Here is a 22,467-nt window from a genome sequence, read left to right as displayed (position 1 = left end):
ATAAAGCAGCCCAGTTGATCAATTGATCAACTTAGCTTAATTTAACCTCTACATGTGGTCTTGGTGTGTCTTGTGTCCCAGGAGCACTGTATCAAGGAGAAAAAAAATGCTGATAGCAAGGACATGCAAATCAGTCCCAATATGCTCTTTACACCATGATGCTAAAGGGCCAGGTCCCTTTCAAAAAGATCAACTCTGGATTAGTCTTCCTTCTTTTAAAAATTCTCGAATAGAATATTCATAATCATCCATTGGCATCCATAAATTCAAGAGCATCAGTAGTTACATGATTTTTGATATTCCACTAATGGACAGATTTGAAATCCTAATGCATTTCTGGCCTCAAAGATCCTTCATCAGAGGCATGCTGGAACAAGCACAGAAAAACACAAATGTTCGCTGGATATTAACCATGAAAAACTAACAGTAATGCACTTCATCTATTCTTCGTTAAAAATTGTGTTCTGCATCCTGTTAGTCACCTATTGTGCATATGCAAACAAGATCTTATGTGAAACTGCTGAAAATCGTACATCCTAAACATACTACCACAGTTAATGTAACCGAGGAAAGAGGACCAGACTATGAATAGTGCAAAACTACTAGGTGTGCGATAATTATTTTGAAAAACTTGCCAGTGGGGCACATGTGACAACTGCTATATATCCATCTGTATGATCTTCAAATGTGCCAAGTCAAAAGTATCTTTATTTGGTCAAAGGCATGACCATAAAAGCACAGATTTAAAAAGTACATTTTAAATAATCAGACATGCAATACACAGTATAAAATATATATTTAAAAATCACACAAAAATAAAATGATACAGTAAGGATAAAAGTCCATGTTACTCATTATCAATAAGAGTTCCTTAAATTGTAATTAAAAGACATACTGTTTCTGTAACTTTATAACATCAACAATATAGTTTAGAACAACAAAAATATTTCACAGGAGGCAAGATTTTGTAGGTATCCCAGCCCTTCTTTATAGGAAGTGAAGTGTTGTGCAAAAGTATAGGGCGCAAAAAGCAACCTCATAGATTACAATACAGTGTTGAAAAAGCATAAAGTGTGCAGGGGTTTGTGACAAGACTGTATCACATGAGCAGCATGGGAGGGGGGGTTGGAACCAAGAACCTGCCAGAGGAAAGACATCTAGAAAATAAACCATATTTAGTCTTAATCTAGTCAGATAAAATCTGAGTTTGGTGTTGGTAATCCAGATTAAATAAGGTTCCATTTAGGGTGGTAGAAATTGGTAAATAACTAAGAACTAAAACCTTTTCTAGTGCCGTCTCAATTCTGGCCTCTTCTCTAAATAAAGCAAATCTCTTTTGTTTGAGGACCTATACATTCGGGGATATCAAAAATAAAATTCAGACCCAGGGTATAAAAAGTGTTCTTGACATATGCCAACTTTGTTATGGCAGCCATGTTATCTAAATTTAGACAATCTTTCAAAATCTTCCTCGAAAAGCCTGCCTCTGCAGTATCCATAGCTTCAACCAGATTAAAAGACATGCCATGCCGAATCTGTCCTCCAGAAAGCACAAGCCCAATACTAAATGTGAGTTGATACTCAGAGTAATTTTAGGGATGGCTAAAAGTCCATGCAAAAATGTATTTTCAGCTCCCTGTAATTATCCTGCTGTGGCATGGCCCCAAACTCCAGCTCCATATGAGGCAGCTGAAAGGCACTTATTATTATACAGCTGGATCATCTCCTTGATGAGTTCCTGGCCTAACCTTTTGGCAAACCTAAAAGATCATATCACAGGTTGCTCCCATCTTCTGTGCTCTTTGAGTGATTAACCTGACCTATAATCCATTAGCATCCAAATAAGATACCTAAATAGTTAAAAAAAAAAAAAAAAGGGTACTTTTGCTATTGGAATATCATCAATAAGAAAATGTTTAGATCTTGTATTCCTGGTACCACTTGTCATGATGAATGACTATTAATGATTCAACTTAAAATTTATCTTTGACGTAAACCCATTTAAATGTTTCTTTTGGCTGTTGGCTGTTATTGCTAAAAGGACCGCATCTTCCACATCGAAGAGTACTTGGACTACATGTGAGACAACTCTCTGAACATCTTTGCAACATTAGTCTAAAAATACAGGGAGTGCAGAATTATTAGGCAAGTTGTATTTTTGAGGATTAATTTTATTATTGAACAACAACCATGTTCTCAATGAACCAAAAAAACTCATTAATATCAAAGCTGAATATTTTTGGAAGTAGTTTTTAGTTTGTTTTTAGTTTTAGCTATGTTAGGGGGATATCTGTGTGTGCAGGTGACTATTACTGTGCATAATTATTAGGCAACTTAACAAAAAAAAAATATATACCCATTTCAATTATTTATTATTACCAGTGAAACCAATATAACATCTCAACATTCACAAATATACATTTCTGACATTCAAAAACAAAACAAAAACAAATCAGTGACCAATATAGCCACCTTTCTTTGCAAGGACACTCAAAAGCCTGCCATCCATGGATTCTGTCAGTGTTTTGATCTGTTCACCATCAACATTGCGTGCAGCAGCAACCACAGCCTCCCAGACACTGTTCAGAGAGGTGTACTGTTTTCCCTCCTTGTAAATCTCACATTTGATGATGGACCACAGGTTCTCAATGGGGTTCAGATCAGGTGAACAAGGAGGCCATGTCATTAGATTTCCTTCTTTTATACCCTTTCTTGCCAGCCACGCTGTGGAGTACTTGGACGCGTGTGATGGAGCATTGTCCTGCATGAAAATCATGTTTTTCTTGAAGGATGCAGACTTCTTCCTGTACCACTGCTTGAAGAAGGTGTCTTCCAGGAACTGGCAGTAGGACTGGGAGTTGAGCTTGACTCCATCCTCAACCCGAAAAGGCCCCACAAGCTCATCTTTGATGATACCAGCCCAAACCAGTACTCCACCTCCACCTTGCTGGCGTCTGAGTCGGACTGGAGCTCTCTGCCCTTTACCAATCCAGCCACGGGCCCATCCATCTGGCCCATCAAGACTCACTCTCATTTCATCAGTCCATAAAACCTTAGAAAAATCAGTCTTGAGATATTTATTGGCCCAGTCTTGACGTTTCAGCTTGTGTGTCTTGTTCAGTGGTGGTCGTCTTTCAGCCTTTCTTACCTTGGCCATGTCTCTGAGTATTGCACACCTTGTGCTTTTGGGCACTCCAGGGATGTTGCAGCTCTGAAATATGGCCAAACTGGTGGCAAGTGGCATCGTGGCAGCTGCACGCTTGACTTTTCTCAGTTCATAGGCAGTTATTTTGCGCCTTGGTTTTTCCACACGCTTCTTGCGACCCTGTTGACTATTTTGAATGAAACGCTTGATTGTTCGATGATCACGCTTCAGAAGCTTTGCAATTTTAAGAGTGCTGCATCCCTCTGCAAGATATCTCACTATTTTTGACTTTTCGGAGCCTGTCAAGTCCTTCTTTTGACCCATTTTGCCAAAGGAAAGGAAGTTGCCTAATAATTATGCACACCTGATATAGGGTGTTGATGTCATTAGACCACACCCCATCTCATTACAGAGATGCACATCAACTAATATGCTTAATTGGTAGTAGGCTTTCGAGCCTATACAGCTTGGAGTAAGACAACATGCATAAAGAGGATGATGTGGTCAAAATACTAATTTGCCTAATAATTCTGCACTCCCTGTACATTTAAGGAAGTAGTACTAAAATAAAATAAAAAGGCGGCTAATTTACAGCCCTGCTTAACCCCCTTGTGACCCTTATTGAGTTGTATAATCCCCATACGGAGTACAGTGCACTTTTGTGGTTGTACCCAAAGTACTTTTAGGACAGACATGCTCCCCCAGAAGTAAAAATACATGCAATGGTAGTTTCCCTCTGAAGAAGCCTTCTCTGGATCCATCCAAACCAGATAATTTCAGGCTTATCTCCATGCTTCCATTTTTCTCAAAAGTGGCGGAAAAATACGTAAACCAGCAGCTAGTGAGGTATATTGAGGGTAATGACCCTCTGCTTGCACTCAATCAAGGTTTCGTCCCCAATACTGTACTGAATCTGCACTGCTGTTAGCTTCTGAGTCTCATTGCTGACAAAGATAAGACTGCAGCTTTGATAATGCTAGATTTGAGTGCAGAATTCAACACCGTATCCCATAGTCTTCTGGCTGAACGGTTATGGTCTTAGGTGTTGCAGACCTAGCTTCAAAACGGCTGACTTGCTTCCTTCAAAATCGTAAGTTTCAGGTTGTCCAGCAGTCTTGTTCGTCTGAGGTCTTCTCAGTACAGCAGGCGGTACCACAGGGATCAACATTGAGCCCAGCTCTATTCAATCTGTATATGCGCCCTCTGACTGACATGATCAAAACTCATGGCGTTAAAATTGTGTCATACGCCAATTTATCATCGCCTTGACAGAGGATGATGGAACCTCAGCCGTCTCCTTTCCAACCTGCTTTGTTGACTTAGCAGAATGGAAAGGCTGCAGTTGCCTCAACTTGAATGCTGAGAAAATGGAGGTTCTTATCTTGGGGAAACAGCCTTTGATCTGGTGCACTTCCTGGTGGCCAGATGCCTTAGGGTCAGTACCGATCCCAAAGCAGAAAGTCAAGAACCTCGGGATCTGGTTTGATAACAATCTCACATTTGACAGCCAGATATCAAACCTCACAGGAGTTTGTTTTGGAATCTTGACAATGATATGCAAAATCGTAGGCTCCCTTCCATAAGCTGCTAGAAAGACATTAGTTCAGGCGCTACTAGTTTCTAGATTTATATTATCACAACGTACTTTATCTGGGTGTGACTGAAGGCAGGCTAAGATTGCTCCGAAGAGTACAGAATGCGCAGCACATCTGCTGCTGAACATCCCTAGACTCTCCTCTTGGGGCCCAGCTCTCGCTAAACTTCAGTTGCTCCCGATTAGCAAGAGAGTATCCTTTAAAGCTCTTCTTTTGTCATAAGATCCAGAACAACAAAGGCCTTCGCTACTTTCATGTCTTGATTAAACTTTACCAACCTAGTAGGTGTCTCAGATCTGCTGAAGCTGAGCTCCCAGCAGTTCCAAAGGTGAAGAAAGCACATATGAGCAGTCGCCCTTTTATCCTCTTGGCTTCCAAACTCTGGAATACTCTTCTGAGACAAGAACGTTCAGAACTGATTTTTTTGGGAAAAAAATGTAAGAACTGTTTTTTTAGATAAATTAATTAGCTCTTCTCAGTTTGGACTCTGGTGGTTGATCTACTATCGTGGGGACACTCCGTATGGAGTAAACTGGCGCTCTGTAAATCTCCTTATAATTGCTATTACAATTGTTTTGTAGGCGCTTTACTAGGTCCAACAGTGGAGGGTCATCTCCCACCTGGTCCATCAGTTCCCACACTTTCCCCCGTCTTCTAAGTCAAAAGCACAGGACTGCACAGGAGAGGTCCATGGCTCTCCTGTCTTTGACATATTTTTCCAAAATTAGGGTTAAATTAAGAGCATGCTCCACTGTCCCAAGGCCTGAACAGAAACCATATTGGGCTGGCGAAAGGAAAGAAATGGCTTCTGCTGTTGTGTCAATTTAGCATGGTAACTACATCCCCATACAACCAACACCAATACCCACCATGGAACAAACAATTGGTGGACGGTGCGAAAAGCACAAAGTGCAGACGTGATAACATTTAGAGAATTAAAACTGAAAAAAGCTGAATATTAAATGGTGCAGAATGACACACAAAGGTGAGGTGTCAAACCAAATAGAGAACTAAAGTTACCTTGCTCTTGGAGTAATCGGCTCCCTGATTCTCAGCCTGTAATGTGAGACTACACTCCACCCTATGCCATTTAAGAGCTGTTAACGCAGAAGAGTGAACCGGAAGCGTTTCACCGAAGATCTGTACCTCTTGTGAACCAGTGTGTCGGATTGGTACCCCCCTGATACATCGGTAAAAAGTGTAAAATTAAAAAGTGAAGCCTGTACCGAAAGTATATTATGATAATCCGCTAAAAGTAATATCTCAGAAGTATACGAGCCAAGTTTCCCTAGTGCATGCATCTAATCAAAAACCCAACATGGGGGACATATTGAAACGGGTTCCTCAACTAATACCTCTAAGAAATTATCACTAACAACCACAAAAATATACAATCAGATGTGCAAAAACTACCCAAAAGATTAAGGAGAATACAATTGGTTTTCCCAATCTGATCTATAACATCACTTGTATTTTGTGAATTTCATGTATGTTCGGTACTCTTCAGTTACAGGTGAAGTAACCAAGAAAACGTTGATAAAACTGAGCCTATGGGTTAATGAATAAAAATATGGCTCAGCACTTTTCCGGAGAACATGGCATCTCAAGTCTTATTCATCCCATTAGGATGTACAGTATCCTTCAAGTTGATCCATGCACTGTATCTCTGGAGATGTCTTTTAATTTAGCCTTGGAACAAGCCGTTGCGGGCTCTACCGGCTATAAAAGGCCCGCTCCCGCATTAAAGGCCCAAGCCGAAGACGAGGGCCTTTAACAAGGGAGAGGGCCTTTAATAGCCGGTAGAGCCTGCTACGGCGGGTTCAAAGACTATTAGAACATTCTGCCATTAGAGGGCAGAATGTTTTCCTAAATAAAACAAAGGCTTCACGGAAACGGAGGGGATTAAAATCCCCTCAGGCTCTGTGAGGCAAAGAAGATTGGAATGTTGGTGCTGCGGGCTTTTACCGGCCTGTAAAAGCCCGGAGCACTCCATTGTTTTCAATTGAGCTGCCAACATTCCAATGTTCTAATATAGTCTAGTCCCTGATTACACGCCACGATTTCCAAACTCTGGAACTGCAGTTGGCTGATGTGTCCTTTTATCAACCAGTTTTGTAGCAACACTGGATTTTTTGTAGTGATTACATGTATTGTTTTTATGTTCCGTTATCGATGATTTGTTTTCTGTTTTCCCCATCTTAAACAGACCACATGACTGTTTAAACAGTAAATGACAGTTTGGCTGTTGCAGTCACCAGAGAACCTTAAGGGAATCTTGAATCATTTGTGCAGATGAGTAACTGTTTTGCCTGTAATAACATTATAGCAATGTTTATAATTATTACATATCTTTGTGCCAGAACATCTTCTAAAAGATACCTTTTTGTGAGGATTCAGAAAGTTTTAGATGTTATTGGTTCGGTGGTAGGCAGGCAGTGGTTTGTCTTTAAATAACCCATAAAAATCCGATTCAGTTTGCAATAATTGCCATTTTTTATTGATAATTTTCATAATCATGGGAGATTCGGTAGAGCATTTTGACACAAAAGGCATCCTAGTGTTTTTTTCTCTAAAAGACTTATTTAGCTAAGTGTTTTTCCTTGTTTGTTGCAACTTGCCCCTGATAAGGCGTCTTCATAACACAAAATGCATTAAGATTTGACATTTGTTTGTTAATGAGAAATCATGTAATGGAAAATCATGTCATATGTAATGAAGTATATTTTTTCATGGAAATTCTATGAGGGTGTGCAGATGTGAATTTATGGATGCCAATGGATGATCATGTATTTTCTATAATATTAAAGAATTTTGAAATACAGTGAGACAAATCCAGAGTTCAACTGTTTTTTGATTTTTTTTTGTTTGATAGATTTAAGCTGGCAGCATTTTGGTCCTCTTGACAGTAGTCTAATTGTATATGTTCTAATTTGGTGTTTTTCTGCTATAGTTTAACAGAGTGGGGAGATTCATGTCAGCAATGTTTACATTGCTTTATTTCTTAAGAGGCTGATGATAATGAGATGTTTTATAGATTGCAGCAATTATAAGCTAGTGCTTAAACCAGATACAACATATTTTCACATTGTAAGGTTGTAAATTAAGCTGTTTTGATTCCTTCAGGCAAACTTTGAGAGAAGACATAACCAGGGCAGTTCTGGAAATTTGGGCTGCCAGTGACCCACTATTGAACAGCATGGCACATAAGAGGGTGCGTACCTACTCTACTTAAAAGTGTAATAGTTTGAGAAAAGTATATTAACGGCAATGCAATTTTATATTTAAATTATTGGCTTTTTCAAATTTGTCTCTCAGTCTACGTTACTTGAGCAGTACCTGCATTATAGGTACACCTCCTAATTCAAAGCAGTTTGTGAATAGAAACTAGAACAATGTGATGAACTGTATTTTTAATGATGGTTGTACAGGACGATTACTGCCAAGAGCAAAATACAGAGTTAGTCCATATAGAAATAATCGCAGCTGGTCTGTCAGAGCATGCCAGAATAGAGTTATAGCATGTGCATGATATACATGTGATTAGAAAGTTTTATGCCCACATATCTATCCCCTGGGCAAGATTCAACACTACTGGCCTTCCGCCCACACTGCTCAGTCAAAGCAAACCTAGTAGTCCCAGAGTAAGCGCAGAGAGGAGACACTCCTCTGCTATTGCCCCACCTCTATAATAGTCTTCCTTTGAACATCTATCTACAGCGCACCTGCCAATTTGCTATTCAGTAAAAAAACAGAAAGCCACCTTTTCAGGTCCCTTTCCCCACTACCCTCAAGCCCATGCTACCATATCCCTATGCCTCTGAATTCCTAGAACTGTGCATTCTACCACCCATCAATATGTGATTCTTCCTAAATATTCTGTGTGACCCATAATGCTTCTGAATGGATCTATTGTACCTGCCATTGAAATGTATACTTAGGCCTGGCAGTTAGTTATTCAATGTGTTTTGTGTGATACACACATACCATTTTAAAAGGTGCCAAGGAAAGCTAAAATGTATTGCTAGACTTCCTTTTCAGATGCATCCTTGTAACTAGGACCATGTAAAATGTACCCTTAATGCTTAATTTGTACAATTTTGCGATATATAAATTAAAGGGAATAACACAAGCTATCCCAGTACGAAATTTTGCACAATTTTTGCTGCTGAGAATTGTATAGGGTATAAAATGTTTCAATGTTACAGGTTTGTGGAGAACATGTGTCACCAAAGACATTATCTCTGCATACCAGGTTTCTAGTCAGTATTTGAAGTGACCCTTGAATACAATATACACCGTCACCTTGAATTTACACTTGCAGTCCCCCAAAGTGTATTCCATATAACCTTATAAGCAATTTTGCGTGCTTGTTTTTGTTATTTCTAATTATTTTGTAGAAAAAGTGATGTCATTTTGCAAAGCCTTACCTCTAAGTCTAGTAAAATGTAGGTTGTGGCGTGTGCATTTTACAGTACACAAATACATTAATGTATCGCTGGCAATACCACATATTGTTTTCACTATACAAAAGCCAAGTCAATTGGCTTTATTCATGCATGTTTGCCTTGTAGCAATACTGTTGCAATTTAGCTTCTTTCCTGAACTGTTAGATTAAGAAATGATTACAATGTATTTAAATCCTTACGGATATGTTCTGATGTAAATGATTTTAACTTGTAGCTGTAATCCAAATGTTTTTTTCTGTTTACTTTTACAAGCTACAGCAATTTAGTTGAGTTGTGGGAAATGGCTATGCCTTTTCAATGAACTTTGAACAATTGGTATTTTTCATTTGCATTAGTCTCCTGAAAAATTTGAGAAAAAAGATTCCCAAAGATCTCGTCGGAGGAGCTCATCTTCAGACTCTAGCTCATCATCAGACTCCAGGTAGGAAGACAATTCTTTTGCCCACAAAGTATGTGCAAAATGTGTAATTTTGGTAGTGAGAGAATGGTTGATTTAGTTGCTCCCATCCAGGGCCTGTGATATTAGTCACCAAAGTATATAATGGAGAAATACCCATTTGTTTTAGAAGGCATATTAAGGGAGTCGTAGTTTCTTTAATATCCCCTTAGTTCTTGTATGTAGTTAAAAAAGTTGAGGCCTACTAAATTAGCAGTTCATGCTATCCCTTTTTGCAGGCAATAGACATGTTTTGTGTAGACCACAATAAGAATGATCACTCATGAAAAGTTTATGTAGGTAAATATGTAACAGAATCTTTCTTATCTTCTTCCACTCTCCCTTGTGTTTGACCACTCAGGAAAGTAATGCCCATTTTTAACATATCCTGTTGTACCATGTGAATCTTTACATTTGGATGAGGCATTTTGCAGTCTCCTTATTCTAGTAATCTGGTTTCTCATGTTATCCAATATGAGCCACCCTGTCAGCTGCCTCAAACACCAATCCAGCTAACCCCCAGAGCCCTAACTACACCTACCTACACAAGCAGGGTTGGTTGGTGTATTGATCACCCAATTCTGTGCTGTGTCCTACCCCCCCACCACCTTTGACAATATGCAGAGGCCCATCCTTCCACCCTGCACAGCCTTCTCCCACACTTCCTGGCACTTCTTATCTGGTGGATGTGGGGGTTGAAAGGCTAACAAAACTTTCCTACTCCATGATGTCCCATCCAAAGGACATTTTCCTAGGCATGGAGTGTCTTTTTTTTGGCAAAGCCAATAAGTTTCTCCTATGTGAGATCAAATTAATTTGTCAATGTTTTTATTTTTTTTAAATGTTGCACAGCAGTTGAACTGCTTTGCAACATGTCTTAAAGCTTATAAAAAATTAAAAAAAAGTTCTATGACTTGGCCAGCAGTATCCAGGGATAGAGCTTTTTTTCTTTTTCTTTACGCTATGTCATCAGTGATGTCATTTGAGATGTCACCAGTGATGTAATAAATGATGCATAGAACACATCATGAGAGTTGTAATATGTGAAATCATAAGCAGTGCATGGTGGGCGCAAGTTGTAGTCAGTGGTGAATTTCTCTGTTTCTTATTTTTAGTTCAAAACGCTAATGTCACTGACAAATTCACCTAACTATAGCGTTACATTAACCTTTTGCTTTTTCAATGAATTTCTAGGATAAAATAATTAATTACGATATGTAAATCCAACCCGTAAATGCAGCCAACCCGACTCTGCGCAGGGCTTTCAGTTGTGCATGGCAAGGGTTTCACCACAGGACCTGGACTGCAGCTAGGGCCTGTGGTCACCACCCCCTTCGCCAACTCCCCCTGCACAGTGCCTCTGGCCGTGTATTCCCCTCCCGAGCATGTTTAGGCCCTGGGGACCCCATGCTCCAGGGCCTATGGTAAAAGAGCAATAGGGCCATGTGGCCCCCTCTCCGAGAAGCTATTGGCCCCACAGGCCCAATCTCCCAGGGCCGGTATACAGTGCACCCACCATACTCTTGTTGGGAGCCGCAAGAGGAGGCCCAAGGCCCCCATGGCCCCAGCTGGCTCTCAGTATGCAGTGGGAGCCGGCATTGCTCCAGCCCACAGGGAGCAGCTACTTATTTTTTTATCTGTTTCCCTGCCTACATCAGTGCAAGCAAGGAAATGGATCAAAAGTCCGCTGCAAGCCACAGGAATATTTTTAAAGCACCTACCCGCTGGGAGTGGGCTTGGTTCCTTCTGGGTCCTACCCTGACCCCTTATAGTTTTTTCACCCCTGGACAGTGGACTAAGTCCCTGATTCCTTTAGTGGCTGCCAGCAAAATTTTTCTCATGCTGCTGGCAGCCAATCAAAGCGATTGTTCTCCCGTGGGGGCGAATTGGCCCACGGGAGAAAAAAGCTGCTTGGGCCAATTAGAACTCTGTTTTTAAATTGGTGCTCTTGCAAGACACTTGTGAGTCTCTCCCAGGCCCACTGGCCAGATACACAGTTATTTTTAAAATGCACAAGGATTTTGTGTTTTGGGATCCCCTTTTTATCTCACTCACCACCCACCACACCCCCCCAATCCCCCTCCGCACCCTCCACTCAATAGATCACCCCAAAACTTTCCAGGGAGGAGCTGAGGTGGATGAACTGCTTCTTTGAAATGTTTTGTGACGATTAGTCAAACTGTGACAAATTAATAGCAAATCAGTAAGCTCTCTGTCTATAGAAAACCAGACCTAACTATAACTACCTAATGGTGTCCGCTACTAGTTAAAATATATACATTTAAAAAAACAAAAGTTAATGTGACGTTATAGTTTGTTACTTTGCTTTTTTTTAAAACACAGAAATCCACTATAAAGAACGTTTAGAGTGACATTCTGTTACACGTAGCATTGTTTAACTAAAAAAGAAATTAAATTCATCAGTTGCAGTTATTTAAAGTGACTATAACTCACAGCTCAAAATGCACAGTTTTGTCATCAATGACGTCAGGTCCGTTGTCATCATTAATGTTATCAATGATGTCATGGAACATGTCACAAGTGTTTTAATATGTGAGATCATAAGCAGTGCATTGCGAGAGCACAAGCGATAGTTGCAGGTGCTTGATAGTGAAACAGACAACCATCCGATGGGTAAAAAAAATGCTTAACGCTACCTCTTTATGGTTGGAGGCAGTGGCAAAGCTTCTCTGCATGGCCCAAGCTATCATTAACATAGCTAATTTAATGGCAGTGCGCCCTAAGCTATTTTTGCAACACAGATATGTTTTTATTTTGCTATCTTGCTGGTGAGCAGGGATGGCCAATCTCATTCTTTCTGATGAGAAAACGGCACACTTGCTACATTCCCTTTGTGTTTGAACTAACAATGTAACAGCAATTGACATTGGCTTGATTTTTATGCATACAAATATATAGTGTGCACTTTCCTGCTAATCACACTTGTATGATCACCCACAATGTGGGTCCTGCTGAATCTTTTGTGTTGATCAAATATTCCTGCATAAAAATGGCTTCTTAATTTTGCTGAGCATTTTTTGCTTGTGTTTCACAGATCTGATGAATATGAAAGGGGTTCATCTCCAGGAAACAGAAAATATTCTGACTACACTAGACATGACGAAGAAAGGTTAATTAATGAACGATACAGTGACAGACGAGGGTCCACAAGGTGACAGCTCTTGTGAATAGCAACCTTTGTCTTTATACATCTTTCTGGTTATAAGAGCATCGCAGGCATTTTCTGTATCGGATATGTATGTCTGTGTTCTTTAAATGTCTATCTTTTATAGAGACACATATTTTGAATGTATCACCTGGCTTCAAGTTGAGGTTGTGCTGTGAGACCTAGGTGTTGAGTCATTGTGTTTGCTTTTTGCCATGTTTTTAGTGATATGTTAATGTATTTGTCTTGTTCATGGCTTCTTATGATAAGATCAATACTCCTCTGTATGTCCCCTTGAAAGTATAATGTGAGGAAAGGTGTCAAATCAACTGAGCAGTAGTTACTCTGCTGTAGTCCTATCAAACTGATGTATATACTTGCTTGTCAATTTTATTTCTTCAATATCGGTGTATGTGCATGCCTTGTTTCACCCTTGCCATAGAGATTCCCACAGCTCGATTAAGGGAAAATCATTCTTTGCAATGAGGGATCATCTTTTCTCATTACTAGAAGTCATTGAAGTCATTAGTTTTAACATCAGTTCATGAACTTTTGCACCAGAGTAATTGTGCACAGTTCAGTGTGAATATGCTTGGGGACTAATGTCTGTTTAAAGAAATAAACAGTTTTGAAAATCACTTAGTGTTTAATGATTGTTTTCCATTTATTTTTAAAGTCCAGTAATTTTTTCATCCGTATAATTAACTTTTAGTACATGTGCAACAAAATAATATTTTAAATCCTTTTTAATTTGTTGCTGAGTACCATCTACAGATTATATGGTCTGTGAGAAGTATGGATGACATATAGGATTTCTCAGTGAGTATTCCCATACCTCTTTCCTTGAAAGTGAAATAGTTTTCAGGATAAGTCCTAAAATGTGTTCTAGAGTTGAAGTAAATTTTGGAGCACAGTGCTTCTTAGCTGGTTATGAGAATCTTAACAGATCTGTTTAACAAAAGTTGTGGTTGATGGTCCCTCCAGGAAATCTTGTTGGCTTTGGGCTTGATTAGTTTGGTCAGACTAGGGCTAAGACATTGATATAATGAGTTTTACAGTGATTATTATTTCTGATAGAAACGTCTAGCCACAGATTCTTCACCGTGTGAATATTCCCCAAGGTGTGACTGGATCTGAAAACTTTTCAGCAGTACCTTTGTGCATCAGTAGGAGATGCCATGCAACTCCAAACTGACACTGTTCTGCTCTGGAAATCAGGACCTATAAAAGCGCTGGCATCAGTTCCTTTTTTCCCACTGCACCAAACACCAATCTGGAGCTGGCTCTTGCCTCTTTGAGACCCCTACCTAGATCAAAAAAAAAAATTGTTTTACAATGTTCAAGGCACTTGTCACCTACCAAAACGACTGGTTATAAGCGCTGTGATGACTGTTGCAAACAAAAGTCTGACAAATCCTCACCAAATGATCCTCTTCCTGGGGTCGAGCCACGACTCTAAGGCCGGCAGTGACGTGCATCAATCGGGGGTGTGGAATTTATTAAAATATCTACTGTTCCATTGGACAGGTTGCCTCAGAAAACTACTTGTCCTGTAGATAAATCTACATATCCATTTGGAGCCATGTGTTGTAGTATCAAATTAGGGCAGCAATCTCATCATATAAGAGTGCTGATAATTGGCTCTATAATTATGCCAGGGTTAATACTATAGTAGGGCTTGAATACTGAATTGCCTTATTTTTCCAGCAGTCCGCAGATTTATATAGTGAGGATGGAGGCATCAGTAAGCAATTCTGTTTATCCACCTGTCTGCGGATCTACATAGTGAGGGTGGAGGAATCAGTAAGCAATAGCTCTGGGACTGGAATGCCCTTTTGAGTCTGTGCAAACCTACTAAATTGCATGTTTTAAGGGTTTGCACCAGCATTTCTCTAATCTTTTCCCATTCTGAGGCAGATTGGAAATTTACTCCAGACAAGGGCAGAAGTAAAACTTCTTCCAGGGTTGGGGAAAAAAGTGTTTGGAGGGAAAGTGAACTTGAAAGCGCTCAACAGATTTTCACAGGAGCACATTTACACATGCATATTTGCTTGTGCTAAAATACAGTCCACAATGTTTCTAGAATTATTTCCTGGTCTACTTCTGTCAATTCTTGTGAATTAATTAAATATGCAAATCCTCAGTAATGCAAAGACCTATACCATGGGTGACTTTCTTTAAGAATTATGCCCCTAAGTAGGTCTGGTGTTAACCAAGACCTTTTTTGTTTTTATTAACATTCTGTATCTTTCTCTATCTATTGGCTGGCTTCACTAATTTATAGCATGCCGCTCTTTCACAAGGAGCACATCGGCACACAAAGTAGTGCCAGGAACTACTTTGGCAATGTGTGCTTTTGAGTCAAAAAAATAAAATGTATTTTTGCAAATGTTTATTCAGTGGTGAGGGCCTGGCAGCTCCCACAACAATAAAGTTTTCAAAAGCCATGTCAAAACAAGACACTCATTAACAAAAAAAAAAAGTGCCCACCAATGTCAGACCTATTGGCTTTGCCAATGCTTGTTCATTTTCCTGTTTCCCATAATCTTGACGAAACTGGTCAGTGTTTTTTCCATTATAAATATTTTTGGGAAACACTAGCTTGCATCAACACATTTTACTAAATAATGCTTCTAAGAAACGGTACCTAAACTTTCACAGTATTTTAGCAAAATATGTTTTTCCCAGTTGCATTTTATTCTGAAAGAAAATAACTATCAATCTTGCTTAGAAGCTTCTGCAACTATTTTAATATAATCAGAGAGCATTCTGGGAGCATTATATATAGCCTCATATGCTTTAGTTTTACAAACATGTATGCACATTTTTTTACTGGAACCACCGAGCTTACAAAATTTATGTAGAGCGCTCATCCTAATAATAAAGGCTTTGCATTAACGAACCATAAATACAAGTTTGAACAGAATTAACATAAGAGTATAAATATTATCTCAACTGCAGACACTTCCCTTGCTTGTAAAGTAGAAACCAAAGGGTTTGTGCCGCAGGGGATTGGGGCTACTTGTCCCAAGGACATATACATTTGAACATTTGTTGTCCTTGACCCCAAACAAAATGTTCTGGGCATCGAGCTGTAAGAATGCCACACTCTTGATCAATGAACCAGTAGACCGTACAAGACCATGAGGCGAAACTATACATCACCAATCAAAGACTGGTCCATGTAGAGACTGGACCAAGTTGAACGTTCGGGCTCAGTTCCTTTCAAGATTCAGAAGTTGCCAGAGTCTTCCAAGGGTCGTTCTTTCCTCTCAATCCAAATCTTCGGGTAAGTTAAAGAAAAAACATAAGGGATTCGGCTCCTTTCCGCTACTTATATTCTCCAGAGAAGCTGTGACTGCTGCACCATACGTCGTAATCTCATTTCCAAAATAATTCAGCTTCTGAGCCAATCCTGCAAATTGTTTCACCACAGCTGAGTTCCCAGGGCTGCCCGAAACTCCTAAGCAACTGGAAGTGTTACGTGTGTTTGTGCTTCAACTTTCGGATTTTAGCTGACTTCCCTTGACATCCCTGCAGGCCCCATGGACCTGAGAGGTTCTCCACCTAAGTTCTCTTCCCTAGCCCCCCCCCCCCCCCCCCCGGCCCCCAAACACGCATTCCCGGCAGCCAACCACCATATTGCAGCACACCACCACCCGGTCCCGGCAACCTTCACCTGAAAGCTTGTTAGTGCAGGCAAGCAAAATAATCCCAACACCTTTTCAACCACTCCCGATAAAGAGTGAAGACGTTCGGAAACAGTCTTTTTATCCACACGCTTGGCCCTCAGGTCAGTGTACGGCAGCTGCCTTTTGGGGTGCTAGTCTCAAGACCTTTGGGAATTGGTGGCTTCACGTCCTTTCAGGTGTCCCTGATCTCTGACTGGTCCTTGCCCATGCCATTCCCGACTGCTGCGATGTGGCCAAATTCACAATTTGTTTGACTTGGATAGCACCAATTCCATCAGGTTTGGACCTTGGCACCAAAGTCGCTGTTTGCTGGCACGCTTGGCTATGGTCCACCCGCTTCTCAGGCGATGGCATGCCATTTGACGTGACTTGCCTGTTGGGGTGCAAGGCAGACTCTGCCCACTAGCAGTTAAAGGAGAGCAGAGCACCGACACGCTCTATTGTTTTATCTGCCCACCTTGTCAGCCTCATCATTCCTTTTGTGGCTTCGGCAGAGGTACCCCATCCTGTTCGCCAATCCAACCCCAGCATGACGCATTGCAGCTTCAAAGCCATGGTGCCCACTGTGGACAAGGTCAAAGGGTTGCCCAGTCTACTAACTCTCCTGCAGGTTGAGCGGCCAAACACATTTAGCATGCCCTTAGTAGACCACAGTCATCTGGTAGGAGGCTGGATCAGACGATTCTTGCCAGGTTGGCGGGCAATAGCATCATACAGGTGTATCCTGCAAATTGTTTGGCAGGGTTATGTCTAATCCTTCCTTTCTGCGTTGGTGCCTTTTCCACCATTTCATCAATGACTGACAGAGGAACATCTTTCCATTTTGCAGCAGGAAGTGCAGACCCTTTGGCCAAAAGGGGCAATCAAGAGGGTGCCCACTTCAAAATCCGGACATGTTTGCCCTTCCCAGTAACTTTAAGTGTGCAAAAAGGACAAAGACCTTCGCCCTAGTTTAGATCCGTCCCCTTTCAACACCTTCCTCCGAAAGGAAAAATTCATATTGCTCACGCTGGCCCAAGTTTTGTCTTCCCTAGACCCTGGAGACTGAAAGGTGGCATTGAACCGGCCTAATACCTATTTCCATACACCCATCCTGCAGGCTCATTAGCGATACCGACGGTTCTTGGTGGGACAGGAGCATTTTCAGTTTGCCGTCTCCCCTTTGGTCTTACCAGTGACCTCGGTTGTTTGCAAAAGTGATGGCCGCAGTGGCAGTATATCTTTGGAGATTATGGTGCCAACAACTGGCTGTTGAAAGAGGGCTTACCTGAGACTGTCATTAATCACCTCCAGACTACGGTGAACATGCTGTCATCTTTGGGTTTCTCTATCAATATGCGGAAGTCACTCTTGACTCCTTCTTAGACTCTCACCTTCTTCAATGGCATTCTGGCACAGTTCAGTTTCGTGCTATGATCTTGATCTTTCAGCCTCAGCCCTGGATTTCAGTGAGGTCGACTCTGAGGCTACTGTGACTGATGGCTTCCTGTATCCTGATGGTCGAGCATTCCAGGAGGCATATGCAGACCTGCAATTGTATCTGAAGTCCCAGTGGGTCCAACATCAAGGGAACTTTGGATCACCAATTGCGCCGACGGCATCATCTCCTTCAAGAGCAGGATCCAGAGAAAACCCTCCAAAATGGCCAGCTAGTACACCCAAGAACTCAAAACAGATAAATGAGACCGCAAACAGCTGGAGAGGAGATGGTGCACCATCAAGGACACCTGCAGCAGAGCAGCCATCAAGAACTCTTCCAACCTCTATCACCACCTGCTGAGGGCAACAAAGAAGACAGCCCTTGTCTCACGCATCGAAATCAGCACCAACAACACCAAGGAACTTTCCAACATTGTTAAAGAGTTCTCCAACCTGGCTGCCAGCGAAAACATCACACCTTCACAGGAGCTGTGCGACAACCTCGCCCACTTCTTTCACTACAACATCACAACCATATACAGAAACTTCGAACCCCAACCCACACCTACGGACTTCTGCGACAGATACGCCACCACTGTAACTTTCACAAACCACACACTGGCCACTTGGAACATCCTCTCCACCCAGGATATCACCTCCTCCATGAAATCCATTTACTCGGGAATTCCCACAGACCCATGCCCGCACCACTTATTCAGCCTTGGAAACCAAATGATCAGCCAAGAACTCACCACCTTGCTCAACACCTTTGTCACCACCGCAACATTTCCTGACGCCTGGAAACACGCCAAAGTCCGACAACTACTCAAAAGACCCTCTGCCGACCCCAGCAAACCCAAAAACTACTGGCCAATCTCTCTGCTCCCATTCCCAGTCAAGGTACTGGAAAAGATCATCAACAAGCAACTCATGAGACTGGAGCAGACTCGGCTACACAACGCCTCCCAATCCGGCTTCCTCAGCACCAAAACTGTCCTGATTGCAGCCACCTACATCTGAACCTTCCTTGAACGAGGAGAAACAGCAGCTTTGATCCTCCTCGACCCTTGTGAAAGCTTCAACACCGTATCCTATCACATCCTCATCGAAAGCCTCCACCAAATCAGCATCAAAGGGAACGCGCTCAGATGGATCACCTCCTTCCTCACCAGAAGCACCCAGCGGATCCACCGCCCACCTTTCACTGACGAACCAAAGGATATCATCTGCGATGTCCCCGGTGGCTCATCCCTCATCCCCACGCTACTCAATGCATCTATGACCCCGCTGGTCAACATTGTCAGATCCCACAGTCTCAACATACCTTCATACACAGATGACGCCCAACTCATCCTCTCACTCACCGACAATCCCCTCCACCACCAGAACCAACTTCCCCAGATGCATGACAAACATCGCTGATTGGATGAAGAACAACTGTCTACAGAAGTACTGATCTTTGGCAACATCAGCAGCACCACATGGAACGACATCTGGTGGCCATCAGACCTAGGACCCACTCCCTCCGACCATGCCAGGAACCTCAGAATCAGCATTGACAACAAGCTCACCATGAAATCACAGATCAAAGCAGTCTCCTCCACCTGCTTCCTCACTTTGCGCATGCTATGTAAGATCCTCAAGTGGCTATCGCTACACACAAGAAGCACTGTGACACAGGCCCTCATCACCAGCTGATTGGACTATGGCAACGTTCTCTACATAGGAATTGCTGCACACCTCCAACAGAGACTTCTGACCATACAGAATGCTAGAGCCAGTCTCATCCTTGGTCTTCCCATATGAACCCACATCACTCCCCACCTCAGGCAACTCCACTGAATCCCTGCACAGAAGAGATGCCAATTCAAGTTGCTGACCCATGCACACAAGGCTCTACACAACCAAGGACCCATGGAGCATTAACCACTGCCTGAACTTCCATCAACTGTCGAAGACTATGCTCTGCCTCCCTTTCACTTGCTCATACTCTCTGCATCCACTGAAGCAGAAGTGGAGGCTGCGTCTTCTCTCACATTACAGCAAAAGCCTGGAACACCCTCCGTACGCACATCTGCACCCTTCACCTCGCTTCTGGAATTACGAATGGCCCTCAAGACCTGGCTGCTTGAATAAGCCCCTGGCACCTGCAAGCTCCTGGATACCCTATTGGGCGATTAGCCACGCTTTTCAAAACCTTACTGATTGATTGACCTTTCTGACCATGTTCACATTTGGAGGGGACTGCAAAAGATCTGCAGTGGTGGTTGCTGGACCGTCATTGGGTCAGCTGTAGATCCTTCCTCCCTTCCCTACCAAAATCTCACAGTGGTGATGTATGTGTTGCTTCTGATTTCTGGTGGCCATTTGGGAAGCCTAGCTGAACCTTCTGAAGTGGAGGGGCATCTGCTTGGTGTTAAAAGCCTTCCATTTAGCCATCAAGGGAGGTTGCAACAGGTGCTCACTGGCAACACCACTGCTATGAGGTACTGCATCAAACAGGTTGGAGTGGGGTCATGTTTACAGTGCCAGAAAGACTTCCCACCTCTAGAATTGGTTTGAACACCAAGGGATTTTCCTGGTGCTGAACCACCTAGGGGATCGTTGCATGTCTGGGCAGGCAAGCTCAGGTGTCCATGCTTAATGGATTACGAGTGCCAGTTACACCTGGAAGTGGTGTAAGGTCTCTTCCAAGAATGGGAAGAACCTTGGCTCAGTCTTTTTACCATCGCTGCAAACGCACAATGTCAGTGTTTCCAATGCATGTCACCCAGATATGCGTTCCACTGCAAGTTGAACTCAGAACTCCTACTGCTGATACAACTCCTGCCCTGAGCTTTCAGGATCAGAATCAACCTGGCACAAGTCATACTAGTGGCCCCGGATTGGGCGCAGATTGTGGTTTCTGGGAACTCTTGGACTTAAGCGTTTGTCCTCCAATCAGGCTGTCCCTTTGGGAAAACTGCTGTTGCACAGGACAGGGTTTGCAGCCTGGCCTTTGCAATCTTCAGCTTCATGGTTAGTATTTGAGCGGCGACAGCTCAATCCCTTCCTCTGGAGTTGGTTGATGTTTGTAGGAAGTTGGCTCTGTATGCACCATTTTCAAAGTAAGGAATAGTATGCACAGAGTCCAAGGGTTCCCCTTAGAGGTAACATAGTGGCAAAAAGAGATAATACTAATGCTCTATTTTGTGGTAGTGTGGTCGAGCAGTAGGCTTATCAAAGAAGTAGTGTTAAGCATTTGTTGTACATACACACAGGCAATAAATGAGGAACACACACTCAGACAATTCCAGGCCAATAGGTTTTTGTATAGAAAAATACCTTTTATTAGTTTATTTTAAGAACCACAGGTTCAAATTTTACATGTAATATCTCAAATGAAAGGTATTGCAGGTAAGTACTTTAGGAACTTTGAATAATCACAATAGCATATATACTTTTCAAATAAAACACATATAGCTATTTTAAAACTAGCCACTTTTCACAGTTCCTAGGGGAGGTAAGTAATTGTTAGTTCTTGCAGGTAAGTAAACCACCTACGGGTTCAAGTTGGGGTCCAAGGTAGCCCACCGTTGGGGGTTCAGAGCAACCCCAAAGTTACCACACCAGCAGCTCAGGGCCGGTCAGGTGCAGAGTTCAAAGTGGTGCCCAAAACACATAGGCTTCAATGGAGAAGGGGGTTCCCCGGTTCCAGTCTGCCAGCAGATAAGTACCCGCGTCTTCAGAGGGCAGACCAGGGGGGTTTTGTAGGGCACTGGGGGGGACACAAGTCCACACAGAAAGTACACCCTCAGCAGCACAGGGGTGGCCGGGTGCAGTGTGCAAACATGCGTCAGGTTTGTAATAGGAATCAATGGGAGACCAAGGGGTCTCTTCAGTGATGCAGGCAGGCAAGGGGGGGGGAGGGGCTCCTCGGGGTAGCCACCACCTGGGCAAAGGAGAGGGCCTCCTGGGGGTCACTCCTGCACTGGAGTTCCGATCCTTCAGGTCCTGGGGGCTGCGGGTGCAGGGTCTTTTCCAGGCGTCGGGATCTGGGAATCAGACAGTCGCGGTCAGGGGGAGCCTCGGGATTCCCTCTGCAGGTGTCGCTGTGGGGGCTCAGGAGGGACAACTTTGGTTACTCACAGTCTCGGAGTCGCCGGGGAGTCCTCCCTGAAGTGTTGTTTCTCCACAAGTCGAGCCGGGGGCGTCGGGTGCAGAGTTGCAAGTCTCACGCTTCTGGCAGGAAATGCTGTTGTCTTTAAGTTGCTTCTTTGGAAACAAAGTTGCAGTCTTGGGTGAACAGGGCCGCTGTTCTTGGGAGTTTCTTGGTCCTTTTAGAGCAGGGCAGTCCTCTGTGGATTCAGAGGTCGCTGGTCCTGGGGAAAGCGTAGCTGGAGCAGTTTTCTTCCGAAGGGGGGAGACAGGCCGGTAGGGCTGGGGCCAAAGCAGTTGGTGTCTGTCTTCTCTGCAGGGTTTTTCAGCTCAGCAGTCCTCTTCTTCTTAGGTTGCAGGAATCTGAGTTCCTAGGTTCAGGGGAGCCCCTAAATACAGGATTTAGGGGTG

The 22,467-nt window shown here is 42.7% G+C and overlaps 1 protein-coding gene across 2 annotated transcripts in view; it reads left to right on the top strand.

Annotated features, from left to right (window-relative positions):
* CWC22 (CWC22 spliceosome associated protein homolog) overlaps positions 1–22,467 on the top strand; it is a 269,112-nt gene that overhangs the window by 74,640 nt on the left and 172,005 nt on the right. For both annotated transcript variants that reach the window (XM_069225448.1, XM_069225449.1), the window contains exons 2-4: positions 7,864–7,951; positions 9,542–9,627; positions 12,698–12,814. In XM_069225448.1, coding sequence (XP_069081549.1) covers positions 7,937–7,951; positions 9,542–9,627; positions 12,698–12,814 — 218 coding nt within the window. In that variant the 5' untranslated portion in view covers positions 7,864–7,936. The remainder of the gene's footprint in view (positions 1–7,863; positions 7,952–9,541; positions 9,628–12,697; positions 12,815–22,467) is intronic.

Source organism: Pleurodeles waltl, chromosome 3_1, assembly GCF_031143425.1.
Source record: "Pleurodeles waltl isolate 20211129_DDA chromosome 3_1, aPleWal1.hap1.20221129, whole genome shotgun sequence".
In the NCBI taxonomy this organism is placed as follows: Eukaryota; Metazoa; Chordata; class Amphibia; order Caudata; family Salamandridae; genus Pleurodeles; species Pleurodeles waltl.
This window is presented reverse-complemented; position numbering and strand designations above follow the sequence as displayed.